The sequence below is a fragment of the Colletes latitarsis genome, chromosome 3 (assembly GCF_051014445.1).
Source record: "Colletes latitarsis isolate SP2378_abdomen chromosome 3, iyColLati1, whole genome shotgun sequence".
NCBI lineage: Eukaryota > Metazoa > Arthropoda > Insecta > Hymenoptera > Colletidae > Colletes > Colletes latitarsis.
Genome location: NC_135136.1, coordinates 40,321,318 through 40,342,372, shown reverse-complemented (window position 1 = coordinate 40,342,372; position 21,055 = coordinate 40,321,318). Strand labels below are relative to the sequence as shown.

Below are 21,055 nucleotides of genomic sequence, written 5' to 3'. Positions count from 1 at the left end.
AAACAAAACCAGTTTAATTTCATTAAACCATCGGTGATGCTTATTTTGCAAATATTGTCTTAATTGTAGAGATGTTTCTGATTGAAAAGATTATCTATTTAAAAGTATTAAGTTTTAAATGAGAACTTGTGAGAATTAACAGCCCTCTAGTGATGAGTTTGAGAGAAAATGCAACAATTACTCCTGACCGCATAAAAAATAAACAAACAATGCTTAATCAAGAAATAAAGAAAATTAACGAACCTTATATATTCTATAGTTATAAAACATTTTACATAAGACATCGTTGTAATATGTTCGTTATAAGCAATGATACCGCTCGATTTTCCGTGTATAGCGAACATTTTTTTAATTTTAACTATTTCGGTAGATGGCAGAGGCATCGAAATGACTGGTGGCGTCTCTATCGGAAATATTAATGTACTAAGCAGTAAGTGATTGGTAACGAGTTGAGCGAGACAAGTAATTAAAAAATGGCATCCGCGACGACGTCGCACAATGAGGTTTCGCAGGAATTTTCTGTCAACAAACTTATCCGTGTTGGTTATTATGAATTGGAGAAAACTATTGGCAAGGGAAATTTTGCCGTTGTTAAAATGGCTACCCACGTCGTGACAAAATCTAAGGTAAGACCGCTGTTAAGACATTTTTCTCACAAACACAGAATCCGTCATTTTGTCGTTATATCTTTGGATAACAGTGTGAATGCGTAAATTTCGTCTTATTTTATTGTTTTGAATGACTTTCTATCTAATAACAGGGTGTCATGGAATAAAGGGACTTGGCAAGCTTAAAAAATGTTTTGCAAACCGCTATTACCAACAGACACTGCTACATCGATTGAAATATGTTTCTTCGATGTTTTTCAAATTATTATCAGCTATTACATGTCAAATATCGTTTTGAGAATGAAAATGAAAGTATCGCGTGTTAGTTTGTACGAAAATTTATATAGATATATACTTGTATATTCAATATTCTGTTTCAACTTACATTCCGTTTGTGTCGCTTTTTTCTCTTTGTATATTCTTTTCTATTTATGCAAAAATCAATTCAAATGTTATAGTACTATAATTGAATAGTTTCTTGATAATACAATTTAATTAATTTGTAGAACCATGCAATAAGTACATGAAAGAATATAGAATTTATTTATTTAATAATTGCCTTATATATTTTGAATAGTGTGTGAAGCTCACGTAATAAGTAATGAGTATAACTCTTTTCTTAATGTATTAAATATATTTATAATGATTCAATATTTTAAAGAATTTTTGACAGTGCACATGGTTTATTATGTATACCAATACATATATTTATTTAATTTTATAATGTTAAATTGGTATACTTATGAAAGTATTTAATTAAATTCATATATAAAATCAATATTAATTTTTTGTGATTTATAAATATGTATCATGTATAACATATATTATTAATATTATTGAGACCTTCATTTATTAATTATTAAAGTAATTATTACATATGTAATCATATTTCTATTATAGGTGGCTATTAAAATAATAGATAAAACAAAGTTGAATGAAGAAAATTTGGCTAAAATTTTTCGCGAAGTACACATAATGAAACGATTAAGGCATCCACATATCATAAGATTATATCAAGTAATGGAAACAGACAAGATGATATATTTAGTCACTGAATATGCTCCTGGAGGAGAGATATTTGATCATCTTGTACGGAATGGAAGAATGCCAGAACCAGAAGCAAGAAGAATTTTTCGTCAAATTGTTCTTGCTGTTCGTTATCTCCATCAACAAAGAGTCGTTCATCGAGATCTTAAGGTCTAAATGCATATCTGTTTCTTAATTATTAAAGTATTAGAAATTTAGAAAAATGAAATTAATTTCACGTAATTATATGCATCTGTATATTTTATTATTTTAGGCTGAGAATTTACTACTTGATGCAGACAATAATATAAAACTTGCAGACTTTGGATTTAGTAATGAATATACTCCAGGTGTTCCACTTAGCACTTGGTGTGGATCACCACCATATGCTGCTCCTGAAATTTTTGAAGGAAAACAGTATGATGGCCCAAGGGCTGATGTATGGGTATGTTACAAATTGTTGAAGTCCTAATTTCGGTAGTATTTTTTTTATTACAGTTTTAGTACATGTAAAATACCCTAAGTAATCAGTATCAATTATTTGATATAAGTAATTGATTTCAGAGCCTTGGTGTTGTTTTGTATATATTGGTTTGTGGTGCATTGCCATTTGATGGACCTACAATGCAACTGTTACGTTCCGTAGTAATCTCAGGAAAATTTAGAATACCGTTTTTTATGTCTGCAGGTATAAAATGTTGTCCTACAGACAATTGTTTTCTATAATTCTGATTTATTCTGCAATTTACTTGTTTTTGTAGAATGCGAGAAACTGATTAGACATATGTTGGTAGTAGAACCAGAACGACGTTTAAGTATCTCACAGATTTTAGCACACTCCTGGATGGGCGGAGATGGTGTAACAGAACCTGAACCAGGAGGGTACATAGAAATGTTAATGATAATACATTACACTTATGAGGAACAAATTAAAAATGTCATATTGTGAGATTGTTTAATCATGTATTTGTAGGTGCAATTCTGAAAATGTGCCACTACAGCTAAATCAGTTAGTAATAGAAAATATGTTAAGATTACCAGGACTCAGTGCAGACACATTATTAAAAGCAGTTCAAGGGAATGCTTTCGATCATGTATCAGCAATATATAATCTTCTTGTTGATCAATTAGAACCAACAATGCCTAGTTTACCCAGTATTCAAACTATACCAGGAGATTATGCTCCTGATGGAGCGCATCAATTAGAAAAGGTAATATTTATAAATAGTTTTATTTCAATTGTGTAAATATTAACGTTATTTTATAATTCTTTCTTTTTCAGTATGGTGATGCAGAAGCAGAAACTGAAGAAAGGAGTGGAATGCAATTAACACCTGGTACACCTTATCACACAACAAGAAGACATACAGTAGGACCTGGAGATACAGCACATCAACCACCTACACAATATCCATATAATTATAATCATACATCGGGCGATCCGGCACTGCGACTCCTTCCTATACTACAGTGTAATAATACTGATCCTCAGGTGTTACCTCATACAAATTTGCCATTAAACCTTCCTTTAGTTCAACATCAACCACCACAGAACTTTCAAATCAAGGATCAGCATTTATTGAAACCACCTCCCGTTATGGGAGCAAGTGAGTAACATAAATTATTTCTACGATACCCAACGATTAATTATGTTATTTTTTAATAAATATTTGCTTGAATGTAGCGGGAAGTTTTGGTAGAAGAGCTTCAGATGGTGGAGCTAATCTTCATGTCTTTTATCAACAACATGGTAGTGGTTCTGGTAGTGGAGACGACGGAAATTGGAGTCAACCGGGCAGTAGAGAACATTTGCAACCTGTAAGAGAAATAGTAAAAAATATTAAAAATTACTTAAAGTTCATATTTAAACTTTGTACCATTAACAGATTCAAAGTGGAAGCCCAACACTTGTACCATGTACTCAGTCATTAAACGTAGGAGTCAGTAGTGGAAGTGGAGATACGAATGGCAATAATAGCGGAAGTGGAAGTGGAGGCAGTGATAGAAGAAGACGAAGTGGTCTTACTGCCGTCATGCAAAGACCAGGTACTATTATATCTTTCAGGTATTCGTGTGCACATTATCGGTGCACTTTATTACATCATATTTCATACCATCTCAGTGAGATTTGATTATTATGATTTGCTATATCAGTTAGTTTAAAAGCTTGCTATATTACTTCGTTTTTAAAGCTGTAAGTATGATCATTATGCCTTGTTCGTACCTCGTTGCTCTTGCAGTATTTGTATATTGGTATGTTTTTTTCCTCCTTTATAGTACTATATTGCATGGAAAATGTTTACTTATAAGTTTTACAATAAATCGGTCTTAGCTACCAGTAAAAATTACTTGATAAAGTAAGTCTATAAACTATATTTACTTATTTACATGTATTTCACATATTTACACATCTTTATTAAGCACTGTAATTATTGTATTATCTTGATTTATTGTATACTATATGTAAATAGATCTTTCACGTTATATATTATTTTATTTTCTAAATACAACACATATGTGCATTTTATTTACCACGTTCTTTAAAAATTTTTTTACTTTAGCATTTATATAATGTTTCATTTGATTTTATTTTTAATTTTGCATGGTTTTTTTGTGTCCACTGCACTGCCATGCCTCGTTGGTTGGTAATATGCATGTAGTTATAAATCCGGAAATGGTTATGGAGGTGGAAGCTAGGATGAATAGAGCTTACCTTCCATCACGACTCTTACCAACTCACCTTAGAGGATCAACGCTTCCACACCACAGGAAGACTTCTTTGTACCACACTAGCACTGGTAATTCTTGTGTGGATTTCTTTTTGCATTTTATGTAATTCGGACAAATTTGTTCTACGTTCTATAAATCCACTATTAACATCGTTATATATTTATGTACATTGTATGATGTGTACAAGTACGTTTTACACAATTTTAATAAATACATAGTTCAATATTTTATTTTACTGTTTTCAGTTGGTAATAGAGACTCGTATAAGGAACCAAGCACTCATGTTGCCACTGAAAGGTACTCGCCCGTTCGGAGAGCATCAGAGGGTTCAGGTCCATCTGGACCTGGAATTCAGGCACTTCAACAAGAGTATCAACAACTGCAAAGGTTAGCATCTCCGTCGCATAGTCCTGCAAGTATACCTGGATCTCCTGTACATGAGAGAGGGGTAGCAGCAATCACACAAGGTATTCTTTACTTCATATATTTACAAATTTTTATTCATTTTCATTTAAATCAATTAATAATATTTTAAATGTTAAGATTAAATTATAAGATTCTTCATCGTGCTTCAAGTAATTTCAGTAATTATTTGTTTTATTAATAGGTTTGAGTGGACTAACCACAGCAACAGTACAAGGCAGCATTGTACATGGTACTCCAACACAACCACCAGCCACGCCATTAGATTTGAGTCCACTAAGACATCATAGATCACCAGCAACAACACCAGTTAGTTATTCACCTAGTAATAGTCCTGCTTTGGACATGATTCAGGAAGAACATCCTGTAGAATTACCAAGAGTAAGTAATTATTTTCAAGTGTCACTTAAGCGATCCGTATTATTTTTTAAAGAAAATAATTTGAAAAATAATATAATTTATAGTTTAAGTATTTTTACGAAAGTATTTACAATGTAATGATTATTTGTTGTAGGTGCCACCTCAAATATCTATAACAGATCTTGGAGGGCAAGTAACGCTTATCAGTTGTTCACCCTCGCCATCTCCATCACCTGATTCACTTGAAGATACATTACCTCATTATAATCCTCTTCCCAGCTTTATTATCTCAGAACCATGTGATCCTTTAAGACCCAGTATCACACGAGGTATCGGTAGGCCGCTAAATACATCAATACCTACGGAAGTTGAAGTCACTTTATCGGATGAATCGAGTAGATTGAATTCCGAAGCTATATTGGGCCGTGTGAAACAAATTATAGATGCAAGAGCTCCACCAAAGGGATTTATCTTTAATAGAGAAGAAGTGAAAGGTAGTGGGCTTAGTTTAGAATATCCAGGCGGTGTTCAAATCGAACTGAGAGTATGTGAATCTGAAGAAAAAGAAGTAAAAGGCATTAAAATGCGAAGAATTAGTGGGGACCAATTGCAATACAGTCAACTTTGTCAACAGCTGATCTCGTGCATTACCGTTTGACGACAACCAGCATATAATATAATATCTTATATGTTACGTTACATTCCTGGTGCCACACACACCACTCATTACAGTATTGCACATGCATGCTGCATACATACGAGCGGTACCTTAAGCATACCATTCTTCATATTGATACATTCATATGTGTAACATTCATTGTGCTTCACTTTTGAATGTGGGTCTTTTTTTTTCTTTTTTTAACATATAAATCGAAAAAAGAAAAGTTTTAGGTTTACTTGCGCATAATATGAAGTTGGAACGAAAATGTTCTACTAAAAACTTCTTTTAAAGTCTTGGTATTAAGACTTTAATATCCTTAAACAGGCAAGTTGAGGTTCTGCTATTTTTAAATGATTAAGTATTAACAAAACAGGACGATTTTCATGGAAGTTTAATCGTAATGTACATCACACACCATTCCTTTTTGTAGAATGTTTATCTTCATGTTAGAAGTTTATAGATAGTAAATTCATAATTTACTGTTTAAATCATGATCGGGTGCCCTTTTTAGCATAGATAAAAGAACAGCGTCTTTTGTACCGGATTCGGTGGCAAGTACTTTCATGATACATGTCTTTCTAACGTAGTGGGGATGTTTTATATGGGATTTACTATATTTATTCGATTGCCATTGCAAACAGTTTTAATTTCATGGTCTATATTCCATGTTTGTAAATATTTCTCCTACAAAGATCGAAATCTTTTCCTGTCTTTTATGTTAATTGGGAGTGCAAGATTTGCCTTTTTGTTTCTGGTACAAATACCACTTTGTTGGGTAATTTAATTTTAGTAGCTAAAAATGTATACATAATCTTTATATAGTGCAAACACATTGTGGTTCATAATTCAAAAACTACACAGACTGAGTTACGATTGTATATCTTTCTTTTTTAAAATCATATATTTGCGTTTATTGCAACTTATGAACGAATGATATTTGCTTAGTAATTTCAGTATCAATGATTTTATGAATCTTTGAAACCATAAAGCATTGATGTACGAGAAGTGTGCTTTCCATCTGTTTCATTTATTAAGCATTTAATTGTCACAGTTTAAAAAGGAAAGTGTGCAACTAGCTCTCCCTTGTGTAACCAAAGAGTCGAGTTGCTTTTATATTGTTGAACATGAGGGGTATATCTTTTACTGCTCGTGTTTTAAAAACAAAAGGAAGATATAAGCATTCATAGTAATTGCTAGTTAATGCAAGAAGAAATTGTAACTAGGTTGGCACATATTCTTATTATTATGTTACAATGATTAGATAAAAGACATTATATTAGTGTCGTGTACGAAAGAAATAGAAGATTTAATTCATATAATGTAAACAAGATATTTTTCTAAATTTACTTGTTTATGAAGTAAGCAACAACAAAAAAATAAGTGAAGAAAGGTTTTTTGTCAATAGTGCAAGTTACAATGTACACTTTGCAGAATACAACTTATGTACAGGATATTTCCTTAAAGATACACATCTAGAATATCTTCTTTTTTTAAGATACAAAAAGAGTCAACAAAAAATGCAAAGGAATATTTCAGTGAACGAAGATTTTTGCAAACAGTTTAAAATAATCATTTTTTTTGTTTTCTTTGTGTTTTCAACAGAAATTGAGATATTACAAATGTTCACGTTAAAGGAAATACCTTGTATAGTATATTTTTTGTACTCATACGTTAATATTATATCTTATCACATCAGTGCTTATTTCCTTTTTATTTCAGAAAGTAATATTGCAATAATTTAATTTTGTTACTTCCTCAACAAACTTACATAATATATTTTATGTAGTATCATTTTGATTGATTTTTATATTTTACAATATATCCAAAGGTATAACTTAAAAAATAATGTATGTATTAAATATAAGCTGTATTCTGCAAGCAGAATTATATAGCATTGTATACTTCTTGAACCAGTACATTTTTTGTTAGAGTATTCCAATTTTAATCGTGAGTTAATTTGAATTTGCTGGAAGTAATGATACTTCTATATTTATGTACATAACGAAATTTGATGTATATACATGATGCGTACTATTTAGAGATCTCTGAAATGTACATTATACAGGCTATTCTATTTGAGTTAACTATTTTTAATACTCTGATTCATTCGATCTTTGTTAATACGTAAATGTTCTTACAATATATTTTATTATCAATTTTCTTATAAAAATGTGTACATATTGACTATGTATCTTAATAATATTACCATGGTTTGAAGAAACCAAAAATGCGTTCATATTATTTAAATCAAAACGTAAATAAATTCACTTTTTCTTTTTAGTTGTATGAATAATTTATTAGTTAGCCAAGTGAGAGTAGCCTTTGAAAATTATATAATGCCTAATTTCCATAATTTATTGTTCATTAATTGTTTTATAATTTGTGTTACTTCTTTGGTATATTTTACTTAGATAACAATTTCAATACATGTGCACTTAGACGAAAATTATAATGAATATATCATTGAATATTGTAATATATATTAATAATTTCTTGAAGATTGTTCATCTTGCAATACAAACACTTTTTTTATCTACATAAATGATATATTTCATTATAGATAATTGTAGGAAAGATATTGTTTTTGGATATTTCATATTATATTATGTACTGGTATTTAAAAATACAACTATTGGTATATGAATTAAGTATATTACTAGAATAAAAAGAAAGTGGTTACACACCTGATATATACTTGCAAGAATATCCTAAAGCAATAATTTAATTCTACAAGAAACTTATTTTTCTAAATTATATTTAAATATTTTTCATATTTTGTATATAATTAAAACTGTCATATATCGTTTTTTGTATAAAAAATAATTCCGTTTCGTGTAAACAAACCAATTTTGAGACTTTATTCCAAATTACGGTTTCGGTTTTGTTTGAACAAAAAATTCTTTGTTTATGGAAATTGGGCATACAATGCTAAAAATTACGCACAACAGTGCATACCAATGGAAAGTGTAGATCAACATAATCCAAACTATTGTACATAACACATTATACATAATTATTCATTTAGGATACATACAGTGTGTATGTATGCAGAAACAAACTATGTACATTGTAAACATTTATTATATGGATAGGATACAGATAGTATTTTCTGCTGTCAATTCTTCAACTAAGACTGTGATTTTTAAATATACTAATGGCTAGGTAGATACAATACATATTGATTAAATATGATAAAATAAAAATAAAAGAAATATTCAAGACTTGTGCATTTTTTATGTTTTTGTTCATTTTATACTCTCTTAGAAGTAACAATAATGTGTTGTCATTTATCATCTAAGGTGCCATTTAATATCCTTTATAATAAGAATAAGACTAAATATATGTATGCACTATATATGTATTTACTTTCCTTAGCGTTAAACGGAGTGGTAGGAAAAGTCGACATATCCTACCATACAAGCCATGTTACCTGAGCTCGGCACTTCTTATAATTACATTATAATGTTTTAAACATACAGAAATGTTCGCTTGAAATTTCATGCGTATGTTTAAAACATTATAACTTCTAAACGGATTGGAGGATTTTAATGTTTCAAAATGCAAACAACGCGTATTTTGGCGAAGAATATGTAGAAATTCTATTATATATCTATGAGTATGCCATTATTTCAAATAATGATTCTTTAATGTTATTTTGAATTATTGATCATATCTATCAACTAGCGACCCCCTCAGCCAATCAGCGGTCAGTTAGGCTCCAATATGTTGCATAAAAACCGAGCCCCTTGACGCACCCGCGGCAGACATCCCTTAACCATCAAGCAAGGCGGAGCGAGAAGAGAGAGTAAGAATTTCATTGAAGATTTACATTCAATCAAGATTTTCGAAGATGGTCAAGCGAGAAGAATGGCGCCTACGCAGCATTCAAATTCTAGTTTGGAGAGATCTTTCAAGGACCATAAAATCATATTTTTCGTGTTACGAACAACTCTGAGATTGAACATCTTTTACTGAACTCGGTTACTCTATGTTACTGAATAAGAAAAATAATTACTCGTTCCATTCAGGGTCGAGAATTCTGGTTTGCGAAGATCTTTCGCAGACAACGATCAGAACGAACAACTCTGGTTCGTTTGAACATGAACATGAGCAAAGTCTATTCTTTACATATTGAGTATAAATTTTCTCAGCTGTTTATGCTCAATCGTATAAATAACATACATATGTATACATATACTCATTCATAGGAATAAGAACAAAAATTTTTGTTTATACATATGTGCCTATAAAGGTCGGGCTATAAAAATGTTTGGGCAGTCAAGATTCGAAATTGTATGCCTTCTTTTTTGATTTTCCCACGACTCCGTTAGATGCTAAGGAAATTCGTCGTTACTAGTATGGCCGTCGGTACACTCAATTATGCCAAATCTAGCTACACTGGACCATACTGTTCCGGTAGGGAACATCGATTTATCCGGCAAAAAAGTGTCATTTAGTAAATTTTGAAATCATAATTTATTTATAGTAAGAAATGATACAATTAATTGCGTAGGGTTACTGCAACATGAAATGTTGAAACATTTTTATATAAACTGAAAATAAATCAATTTTGATATACTGTCAGGTAGGTATATGTTTTGTTAGAAAAATGTGTTATATAATTTGTATAAAGAAATTTAGCCATTTATTATTAACGGAAGAATATTTGTTTTAATAAATTATATCATTTTATGTTTCAAATAACTAACCTTTAACTGAATTTGTGTTCATAACCTATATCGTTGTATGTAATTGTGTACTTGTAAATAAACAAAACTTTGTTTTTCTTTTTTTATGTAAGTTGTTAAAAGAATTATAATACTGTTCTCAATGTTATATAGAATGGAAGTTATTGAGCTTGTATCAGATGAAGAAGCAATAGAGGATAATATGAAAGAGAATAAAAGTCCTAAAACTTATAACAGTACTTGCATAAATTTTCAATGTTGTTCTGGAACAGACATGAGATCGGCACCTTCATTTGCATGTGCTTTTTATGGAGTAAATACAGAAAAGAAGAAAAAACGTATGATTTGCAAAAAATGTTTTAGTGCTGCATTAGACCATCAAAAGGTATATTTTTGTTTAAAATACCTTCTCTTATATTCTTAGTGTATTATTGCAACAATATTGATCTCTACTAAATAGTTATAACATGCTATTAATTTTCATAGCAATTAGTCGCAGCTTTTGTGGATCACAAACCATTATTGAAATGTGAATTTCCGGATCATACAATGGAAGTAGAAATATCTGACAGTGATGATTCAGATGATGAAAAAAAGAAAGACTTGTATGATGAGGGTGAGATTGAAATTTTCTTACATGATACCAATTACAACCTTGACTCATTCAATCACACAATCAAATGCAATATGTTTAAGTTATTGATTAGTTGTATTGTATTTAATTACAGAAAAGTATTTACCTGATGAAATGCTTATTAGTATGGAGGAAATGTTAGACAGTACATTAAAAAATATTCTTACAAAGTATGATGTTGACTATCAAATTAATGAAGCACACAATATATTAAAAGAGCAATTGGATAATATAAATGGTACACTATTATTTTGCAAAACATGTATTTATATATAGTAAAATAAAATAACGTAATATAATTTTCTGAAATAGAAGAAAATGAAGTTTTGGACAGAACTGTTAGAGACTTGATGCGTACTATGGACACATTACGCAATAGTTTATACGATGAGTTCAGACCACAAATTCAGATGCTTCAAGAGCTTCAAATTGACGATGTATCTAACGACAATGTTTCTTATTCATTGGTAGCAACAAAAAAAGTTACACAAGTACGAGTCTCACCTGCTGTATTACAGGATAATCAACCTGAGATTCTACCTATTGAACAAGACAATAAACAAGTTATAGCATTGGACTTACCTCCAACTGGACCACTTGTAAGACCACAAATAGATGTGGATGCCATTGTATATATTATGAAGCACCCACTTATGCCATGGATTAAGGGAAAAGTTAATAGATTAACTTTTATTTAGATGTTGTCAAAATAGTTTCATTCTTTAATATTTATTTAATATTTAATTTATTGTTTATTAGGTCCAAACTGTAGTTTCAAAAAGTCCCCTACATTGTCGTGTTAAGTTATTGCAAAAAAAATATAATTCAGTTATTAAGTCTGTTTTTGGCAAACAAACTGCACCTGCTATAATTAGCCAGGTGATAATCCCAGTTGGTACACGAGTAGTTGCAGTTTTCCGAGATGTTTCATCTAGTAATTTTTATAGCGGCGTTATAGCTGAACCACCAAAAGCTACAAATAAATATAGGTATATTGTTTGTATAAAATTTCAATATATAAATTTAGTTCCAATACAATGCTGAATTTTGATAATTAGGTATTTGGTATTCTTCGATGATGGGTATGCTCAATATGTGGAGCATGGACACATTTATTTAGTTGCTGAATCTTCTTCCAAAGTTTGGGAAGATATACCTAATGAATCTCGAGATTTTGTGAAAAAATACATTGATACATATCCTGAAAGACCAATGGTAAAGCTGCAAACAGGACAAGTAGTAAAAACAGAATGGAATGGCAAGTGGTGGATTGCTAGGGTAGTACAAGTTGATGCAAGTTTAGTGCAAATGCATTTTGATGCTGATGGAAGGACAGAATGGATCTATAGAGGTTCTGCCAGATTAGGACCACTGTATCTTGAACTTTTAAAAGCCAATGCTAGGCAACAAGGTCATCATGCATCTGTTAATACACCAAGTCGACATCGACTTCCTGTTATTTCTAATGTATATAAACCATTTATTTTCTATCATACTTTTATAAGAATCATACTGAAGAAGATAAATTTACTAATATTTTAGAAAAGCAATTTACCTTACGTGGAATACACATCTAATGTAGAGAATGAAGAAGAAAGAATTTCTCAGGCAGAGAAAGAACAGGCGCCTACAATAAGTGAAAGTACAAGTGTAATTACTTCAATTGCACCACAACAAACACGTGCTGTCGCTAGAAAGAGTACTAGTAAAAAACAAACTATTGTAGATACAAATACGTATAATCCTACTACGGAAACGAAACCTTCGCATAGCATAGTTGTAAGCATGTGGTATAAAGCAATTAAAATAATTCTTGCAAAAAAATTGAAAATGAATTATGAATTAAGATTTATAATTTGAAATGATATTATCTATTTATTACAGTATTATCAAACACAAAATAAGATTCAGACAAAGAAATTCGTTTCACATAAATGTGGTCCTCAATGCGTTGAGGGTATATCTTTTACACCTGATGATCTAAGAGGATATTCGCCTCTTTCAATACCATTACTTTGTGGATGGAACCGACAACTTTGTAAATATCCTAAAGGCAAAAAAATTACATTGTATCAAGCACCGTGTGGTGTTAGACTACGAAATATGGAAGAGTTGCATCAGTATCTTCGTAAAACAGGTAGTCCAATGTCTGTTGATCTTTTTGATTTTGATTATTGGGTACATTGTTTAGCGGAGTTCGTCTTAGATAAGTGTTTCATTAATATAAAGGTAAGTAAACAATGTACATTATAAAATTCTGTTAATAGTTTGTATCATGTAATTAAATTATGTTTTCAATTTTAAGGATCTCAGTTATGGTGTAGAAAATGTACCAATACCATGTGTCAATGAATTAGATCACACTCAACCAGATACTATACGATACAGTACACAAAGAGAACCGACGGAAGGCGTAAATCTTAATTTAAATCCGAATTTCTTGTGTAGTTGTGATTGCGTAGATGATTGTGAAGTATGCTTGTTTAATTAAGACAATATATATTTATTACTAGTTATATACAAGTCTTGTTTAAATTTCGCTTTATCGATGTTATTTTATTATTTTATAGGACAAAACAAAGTGTCAGTGTTGGCAATTAACAATACAAGGTGCAACTCTTGGAGGAAGAGTACCTAACACATCTGTTGGTTACGTGTATAAACGTTTACCAGAACCAGTAACTACTGGAATTTACGAATGTAATTCAGGGTGTAAATGTGCCATAAAAACTTGTCTCAATAGAGTAGTGCAACATCCGTTAACATTAAAGTTACAAGTATTCAAAACGGCTCCTCGTGGTTGGGGCATAAGATGTCTAAATGATATTCCTCTTGGATCTTTTATTTGTATATATGCTGGTAGATTACTTACAGAACAGGTAATTGTCAAAAAATATAATATCAACTATTATTAATGGTATATATTAAACAAAAAGATACTAACATTTTAATATTTGTTCATACTATAGGGAGCTAACGAAGGTGGTAAAAATTATGGAGATGAATATCTTGCTGAATTGGATTATGTTGAAGTAGTAGAAGGAATTAAGGAAGGTTACGAAAGCGATGTTCTTGAGCCAGAAATGCCATTGTCTACTCCAGAAGATAAAAAGAAATCTATTACAAGTGATGATGAAGATAATACGAAAACAAATGGTAATGATTCAGATGAAGACTTTGATATTACTAAATATGTCAATTTTAATGTAGATTCCACGGAACCTTCGTCTATCAGGTAAGTAAAAAAAGATTAATAATATTATCTAACGAGTACAAACCTTTTTCGTATTTTAATAAAATACAATGCTGTAATGCTTTAGGAAACGGCTTAGGAAACGAAAACGAGATGAACCTAACCATGACGGATCCGAAGAAAATAGCGAAGACGGAAGTAGTACTAAAAATTCTGAAAATCTCATGAAACCTTCTATAAATGAAACCCGTCCGAATGATCAAGATACAATCACAATAAGCGATGAAGAAGAAAACAGAAGCGGTAGACGTGAACCAAGTAGATTCGATCCAACAGTAGAACCAGCACAATTAGAAAGACCTACATTTAAGTCAGTAAGAGATTTCTTTGGAGAGGATGAGGCTGTTTATATAATGGATGCTAAAACAACTGGAAATATTGGACGCTATCTAAATGTAAGTAAAATATAATGTATCAAATTTTATCTTAAAATATAAACGTTAATGAGCAATTCGATGAACAGTAAATTATAAGTATAAATTCAAAATAATTTTGTTGGCGATATTTTAGCATTCTTGTGATCCAAACGTTTTCGTTCAAAATGTATTTGTTGACACACATGATGTAAGATTTCCTTGGGTGGCATTTTTTGCTTTAAATTATATTAGAGCAGGTCAAGAATTGACATGGAATTACAGCTATGACGTCGGAAGTATACCGGGTAAAGTTATTATATGCAAATGTGGCGCGTCTAATTGCAGGGGTCGACTTTTGTAATGTATGAGGTACTTTATACAGGAATAATAAAATTAGGATTTATAAACGTATTTAGTTCCCTTTTTTTTAAATATACATTCTACAATATTAAATAAAAGTACATCGTTTATTATTAAAAGATATGTTTATACTTAATTATTTTTTATTAATATTGACAATTTATTTGGCATGCAATTGTAATACAAATGCAAATATTTCACTTAAAAGCATAAAATTTATAAAGAAATTTTTTTCATTTTCCTGTTATATTTTTTATTTATTAAAATATAAATTAGTTTACAAGATGAAATAGACCTGTGGAATGAAATAAACTGTATTACATTTTAGAAATTGTAAAGTATCTACTTGAGAAAATTTTAATATGCTACATATAATACATTTTATGTATCTATAAAACGCATAAGATTTCTGTAAAGATGTATATCATAGGACCATCAAATGTAATACAGTCTTCGTGTGTTTAGTAATTGACATTGAATAAATAAATTTTGGCATATAAGAAGACTTATTGATATTTGGAAATTTCACTAATTATTAAAACTCCAATGTTCGATGGAATAATAAATAAATGATAAATTCGGGTTTAATAAAATACAACAGCATACATAACAATGATGCATTGGCTTATTATTTTTGATTATTGTACACCTTTAAAATCTCTTACGACATGTCAGGTAATTAGTACCATAAAGATAGCTCTTTAAACTCATTCTATAATTTATACATGTCTTTCTTGAAACTCAGTTAAATTATGTAAGTATATCTCGTATCGAGTATTTAGTATTTTGTATATTTATAATAACTTTCTCGCAAAAATATTAAAATAAAGCGGAATTATTGTTTCGATTGTAGTTCATAAAAAATGTACAAAAAAATTCGTAACATACATAAATTAATAACACATATTTAAAATATGATGCTGCTTCTTACGAATGTATCAAAATATTTTTTGCTATATGTAGTTACATGCTTTAAAAATAAATTTGTTCCTGTTGGTTTTATAAAAGAACTTGTATGATATACTACTTTAAAGCTGAAATTATAGATACTTTGCATCCCTAAGAATAACCATGTAAGAATATGAGTTCATGATTATATGCTCCAGATGTGCAATATATTATTATAAAACTACATTCGTGTATCTATATTTTTTTAATTTAAAGTGCATAAATATGATAGTCTAGTCATATGCAAGAAATTAAGACAAAGCAATTGTAATACTCCTATGAGGAACATTAAAATACTAAAATAACAAAATTATCGCTCTGTATCCTGTTTGGCTTTATGTTAGTGAAGTTTAAGCAGCCATTTGATCTCTTCTTTTTCAGCAGCATCCAAGTAACTGATTCCATGTGGTGTTAATCCATCTGATTTAGCTCCCTTTTCTAATAATAATTTCACACAATTTGTATGTCCTTCCCAAATTGCTGCTAATAATGTTGTTATACCATGCTTATCTGTAGCCTGTACATAAATATGTTGTCTGCATTTGTATAGTTTATATGATACTTTTGCATATATATCATAAAGATACTGTTTTATTTCTAACTTAAATTTACATGAAAACAAATATGATTTCTTAAGAAAAAAGATAATGAATTAAAGTTGCATATTGTGAAGAAAATATAAAACAGATACAGACATAAGTCAGTGTTTTCCAAACTAGTTGTTGTAAACCCTAAGAAGCCACTTTACAATTCTAAGGAAGTACAACAAAAAATGTAGACAATTTACACATCTCTTTGTATATTAATACATTTACATTCAGGACTTGACAACTGTAAGAATATATTTTTTGTGTATCTAGTAACTAGAGGTTCTTTTTAATTTGTTTTTTATATTCAATAAGTAAAGAATTTCATTAAATTAAAATAAAAAATAATAGTTTTGTTCAAAGTATAAGATTTATCAGTATAATGGAGCACTCATTTTTATTATTCCATTATACTATATTTAATAGCTAAGGATATTACTGTTTTATTTAATTAAAATAAATAAAATACAAATTTTTTATTCTACATATCTTGAACAGATATTTGTCTTTAGTGGAATACCTTTCAAAAAATTTGGAAATCACTGACATAAGTAAATAATTTAATCTGTACTTTGATTAGTTCATGCAAGGATTTTTGTAAAAATTAAATGACTTTTATGTTTCTATGGCATGTACTAATCTAACAGTTAGAATATACTTACATTAACATTTGCACCCTTTTCCAAAAGGTATCTGATCACTTCACTTTGACCATAATCGGCTGCATAGTGCAGTGGTGTTCTTCCATCAATCATTTGATTAACGTCAATATCCTATCAATAAAAACAGATTTATAACTGAATATACGTTTAATCAGGAAAAAATATATTTTTCATTTAGAATGAATGTATAAATAATTTTTACAACTGTTATTTTAATCTATTAACGATAATTTTTCATTTAGAACAAATAATACAAAGATTAATGCAGTAATAAATACTAAGAAAGGTATCACAGTGACGTCTCTAATTAGCCGACAATCAAAACGCAGATGAAAGAAAGGAGGTGGTTTAACATCTTACATTTGCCTTATTTTCAACGATATCCCGCACTTGCTCCAAATCACCATTTTTTATTCCCCAAACGAGTTCACTCATTTTTGTTATGGGTTACTGGAAGATTCTTGTATAGAAAACACAGTCTTTCGAACAACCACGTTTATCAACGTTTATTTTAACCAGTTCACGCTCGTAGCATACATAGTGACCAGATGAGCCGCCTTTTTCACTCATGCGCATTGGAAAACAGCGGTGTGCTTAGCTTATGTTGAGGGTGTAAAGTCTAGTGGACCCCCAACATGCGAGTCAACCGCGTAACATTGTTGTGTTATGAACGTAGTCCATTGTGTTCATGTAATGAATTTCGTGGTAAACTGATATGTTACAACAGTTATTTCAATATTTGTCTCTCTTTTGGAATTTTTCTATTCATTTTCCACAAAAATTCATATCATTTTCTAATCTAATCACACACTGGGCCATACGATACCCTCTTTTATTCGATTTTACTACTTTGCTGAAACCATTTTCGATGCGCATGCGCAAAAAGGTGGCCCATCTGGTCACTATGCTTGCACTCACGTCCATTAAATTTGGTTCTAGGCATAGCGAATTTTGCTGGAAGAATTTTTCCGTGCTGGCAACATATATGCATATGTAACAATAAAACTAAATCTTCGCTCGTCTATTTACGATACAAATAAAAAGGCTGATACAATAGAGTTTGATACTTCATTACAAATTTTTTTCATAAAACAATCGGTGTTTGAACTGTAGCCATATGAAACCATTGAAGGTGAGAACTCGACTATTATTTAAATCTTAGCTTTTATTCAAGTTCTTTCTATTCATGTATGTATCTAGTTGATAGAGGCGTCGTTAAAGAAACTTTTAACATTTTTGATAATGCAAAAATTTATTTTTAAATGTTTTTTATATGGTTAGATTAGAATCCCTTTTACTATAGTAATCGTCATAGGGTAGACCTGTTAAGGTCTTCCTGCTTATGAGACTGTCTCTTTTGTTTTAAAAGCGGAACACGAAGAAATAAAAGAGACAGAAACATTATGAAATAAAAAAAGACATATTGTTTTTTTGAAGAAAGTTATTAATCAGTCTTAAGCATTTTAGGTTGGCTTATGTTACAATTTAATTGCTATAATCAAAATCAGTCTTATAAACTTGCAGAAACAATAGTTAGTTGATAGCATTACTTATGCCTAATTTCAGTCTTCAAAAGAGGAAGTTACCATCCTAACCGTTTCAAGTTCTAAATAAAGCATAAAGGTAGTCCGAGGCAATGTTACCAGATGGCAGACTGATGTCATGAGGGAACTGCCCCTCTACTTACGTACGATCGGATAAAAAAACCAGTGGTCAATTGAATTACAGAAATCGGTAAGGTTAATTAACGTAGAAAAATCTTTCTTTCCTTATATGACGTATAGAGTTGCTATTATTAACAATTTTATCAGATATTTTAAGAAATTATTTTTAATTCGCAGCCATTAGCTCGGTGTCACCCACGAAGAATAACTTTTCTATCGTGGGTGACACCGATTACCAGGTCTCACCACGTGGAGGTTGCTGCGAGTGGAGACCCGAAGGGAGATAGATGGAATCCAAGTTCCATCGATCTCTCTTTCACATCCTTAGAAACTAGATTAGTCATGTCAAGTAATTATTTTGTTTAAAAGAGGGACGAAGCTATATCGTGGGTGACGCGACGCGATACGACGCGATGCACCATGCAATAGTGCAAGGAACGAGAGACGCGAACCGAATAGCGAGGTCAAAAGGGTCAGCTCGTTGCCTCTTGGCAAGTCCGATCGAAGGGTAAGGGAATCGACGCACCCGACACGGGTTCCCCATTTCCCCCAAGCATCCTGTTGGGAGCCAAATGGACCCAACTCGGGATGTCTGACAGAGAGAGGGATCCTGAGTCGGGGCTACCGTAGACAGGAACAGTCCCTGATCCCCTCTGCGGCCGAAATACCCTTTCCCTTGGATCGTCTCACTAGAGGACGGCAACTGACCCTTCGGACCAGCTAATCGGCCGATCACTTGCTTTCTACATGGAAGCAGTGGTGATCGGAGGGGACGGGAGACGAGTGAAAGAGAAGCTACTTGTTACATAATTACTTGGCAGGACACGCGACTACACTAAAGACTTAAGTCTAAATACCAAGTAATTATTTTGTTTAAAAAGGGATGAAGCTAAATTGTTGGAGACGCGACGCGACGCGATGCTGAACCGTGCGGCAGATCTTCGGATCGAATCAACACTACCCTTGGTAGATTGATTTCTATTTCTAGAAATCGATCTATCATTGGCAGGCGACTAGATCTTTCGGACAAACTGGACGGCCGATCACATGTTTCGTTCGACGAAACAGTGGTGACCGAAGCAAGAAACGAGAGAACGAGTCGAGAGAAGCTACTAGTTAAATAATTACTTGGCATACGCAGATACACTAGAGACTTAAAATTAACGTCGAAGCTCAAGTCTAGTCAAGTTGAAGCTAAAATTCGGACGATAGAAGGAAACAAAGTTCCTTGATTTAGTTGTACCAAGCAATTATGTGGTTAAAAAGAGGGATGAAGCTAAATCGTGGGATACGCGACGCGACACGACGCGATGCTGAACCGTGCAGCGGATCCGAGGATCGAACCTACTGCCCTTGCTAACTCGATCTCAACAAGAAAACAGATAACTGCAACCCCGAATCGAGGTCTCCATTTCTCCAACGCAACCCGCCGGGAGCCCGAAGGACCCGACTTAGGTTGTCTGACAAAGAGAGAGTACCTGAGACAGAGTCGACTTCCGCTGGAAGGTATGCGTTTCCGCAGAATACGGAAACTCCACACCTTCCAGCGAAGTGCCGTTTTCCCTCAACCAAGCTTACCAAGGGAAGGCGATTAGATCTTTCGGACCAGATACACGGCCGATCACATGTTTCAATCGATGAAACAGCGGTGACCGAAGCTAGGAACGAGGGAACGAGAAAACGAGAAGCTACTTATTGAATAATTGCTTGGTAAAACGCGAAAATATGTACAATAAAGAAATCTTCGACGTTAATTTTAAGATTCGCGACGAAGCTTAAGTCTAACCGACTTAGAATTAAATGTCCCTCGGCGGATGTGGCGTACTCCCTCGATGTCCCTGCGAATAATCTGAAACTAAAATTGATACACATATTAGTGACATACGAAAGGAAATTTAATAATCACCATGCAAACTAAACGAAGCGATGGAATAATTTGTCGTGCTAATGTACCTAAAAGTGAGAATCTATAAGATTCTCGATGCTAGACCTACTTAAGGAAATGTACAAAATCTACATGATAGAAACAAAGTATTCTACCTATACTTGCGTAACGAGAGATAACAATTCATGGAATAATGTCGAAGTAAAACAG

At 31.8% G+C, this 21,055-nt stretch overlaps 3 protein-coding genes across 6 annotated transcripts; 2 read left to right on the top strand and 1 right to left on the bottom strand.

Moving 5' to 3' along the window:
- The first annotated feature begins 454 nt into the window (after positions 1 to 454).
- Positions 455 to 9,014, top strand: LOC143352066 (serine/threonine-protein kinase SIK3). 2 transcript variants are annotated; one of them, XM_076784269.1, is made up of 13 exons: positions 455 to 626; positions 1,509 to 1,805; positions 1,909 to 2,079; positions 2,199 to 2,322; positions 2,396 to 2,516; positions 2,608 to 2,845; positions 2,917 to 3,241; positions 3,319 to 3,452; positions 3,521 to 3,680; positions 4,295 to 4,432; positions 4,610 to 4,831; positions 4,972 to 5,168; positions 5,302 to 9,014. In XM_076784269.1, exons 1-13 carry the CDS (start codon positions 474 to 476, stop codon positions 5,803 to 5,805), a joined length of 2,784 nt encoding a protein of 927 aa, XP_076640384.1. In that variant the 5' UTR covers positions 455 to 473; the 3' UTR covers positions 5,806 to 9,014. The 2 variants fall into 2 exon arrangements, with proteins under 2 accessions (XP_076640384.1, XP_076640385.1); XM_076784270.1 differs by lacking the exon at positions 4,295 to 4,432.
- A 585-nt stretch (positions 9,015 to 9,599) lies between these two features.
- Positions 9,600 to 15,266, top strand: Egg (SET domain bifurcated histone lysine methyltransferase eggless). 2 transcript variants are annotated; one of them, XM_076784268.1, is made up of 15 exons: positions 9,600 to 10,393; positions 10,650 to 10,881; positions 10,983 to 11,112; positions 11,225 to 11,368; positions 11,443 to 11,567; positions 11,649 to 11,804; positions 11,890 to 12,119; positions 12,189 to 12,597; positions 12,673 to 12,909; positions 13,015 to 13,359; positions 13,436 to 13,603; positions 13,701 to 14,009; positions 14,100 to 14,365; positions 14,451 to 14,778; positions 14,894 to 15,266. In XM_076784268.1, the coding sequence occupies exons 2-15, from the start codon at positions 10,651 to 10,653 to the stop codon at positions 15,098 to 15,100; spliced, it is 3,285 nt and encodes a 1,094-aa protein (XP_076640383.1). In that variant the 5' UTR covers positions 9,600 to 10,393; position 10,650; the 3' UTR covers positions 15,101 to 15,266. The 2 variants fall into 2 exon arrangements, with proteins under 2 accessions (XP_076640383.1, XP_076640382.1); XM_076784267.1 differs by having other exon boundaries at positions 11,443 to 11,804.
- A 436-nt stretch (positions 15,267 to 15,702) lies between these two features.
- On the bottom strand, positions 15,703 to 17,869 carry LOC143352068 (myotrophin homolog). Of its 2 annotated transcripts, none has more exons than XM_076784274.1 (3): positions 17,657 to 17,869; positions 17,297 to 17,407; positions 15,703 to 16,564 (listed from the first exon to the last, which is right to left on the bottom strand). In XM_076784274.1, exons 1-3 carry the CDS (start codon positions 17,729 to 17,731, stop codon positions 16,388 to 16,390), a joined length of 363 nt encoding a protein of 120 aa, XP_076640389.1. In that variant the 5' UTR covers positions 17,732 to 17,869; the 3' UTR covers positions 15,703 to 16,387. The 2 variants fall into 2 exon arrangements, with proteins under 2 accessions (XP_076640389.1, XP_076640390.1); XM_076784275.1 differs by having other exon boundaries at positions 17,663 to 17,869.
- Between the last annotated feature and the right edge of the window lie 3,186 nt (positions 17,870 to 21,055).

Excerpts from the sequence above, each read along its gene's own strand:
- LOC143352066 (XM_076784269.1), top strand. The coding sequence starts at position 474 with ATGGCATCCGCGACGACGTCGCACAATGAGGTTTCGCAGGAATTTTCT. Across the intron at positions 3,681-4,294 it reads TGCCGTCATGCAAAGACCAG|TTATAAATCCGGAAATGGTT; the intron begins GTACTATTATAT and ends ATATGCATGTAG. Across the intron at positions 4,832-4,971 it reads GGTAGCAGCAATCACACAAG|GTTTGAGTGGACTAACCACA; the intron begins GTATTCTTTACT and ends TTTTATTAATAG.
- Egg (XM_076784267.1), top strand. The coding sequence starts at position 10,651 with ATGGAAGTTATTGAGCTTGTATCAGATGAAGAAGCAATAGAGGATAAT. Across the intron at positions 12,910-13,014 it reads AACCTTCGCATAGCATAGTT|TATTATCAAACACAAAATAA; the intron begins GTAAGCATGTGG and ends TATTTATTACAG. Across the intron at positions 14,010-14,099 it reads GTAGATTACTTACAGAACAG|GGAGCTAACGAAGGTGGTAA; the intron begins GTAATTGTCAAA and ends TTCATACTATAG.
- LOC143352068 (XM_076784274.1), bottom strand. The coding sequence starts at position 17,731 with ATGAGTGAACTCGTTTGGGGAATAAAAAATGGTGATTTGGAGCAAGTG. Across the intron at positions 17,408-17,656 it reads TCGTTGAAAATAAGGCAAAT|GATATTGACGTTAATCAAAT; the intron begins GTAAGATGTTAA and ends TTTTATTGATAG. Across the intron at positions 16,565-17,296 it reads AAAAGGGTGCAAATGTTAAT|GCTACAGATAAGCATGGTAT; the intron begins GTAAGTATATTC and ends ATTTATGTACAG.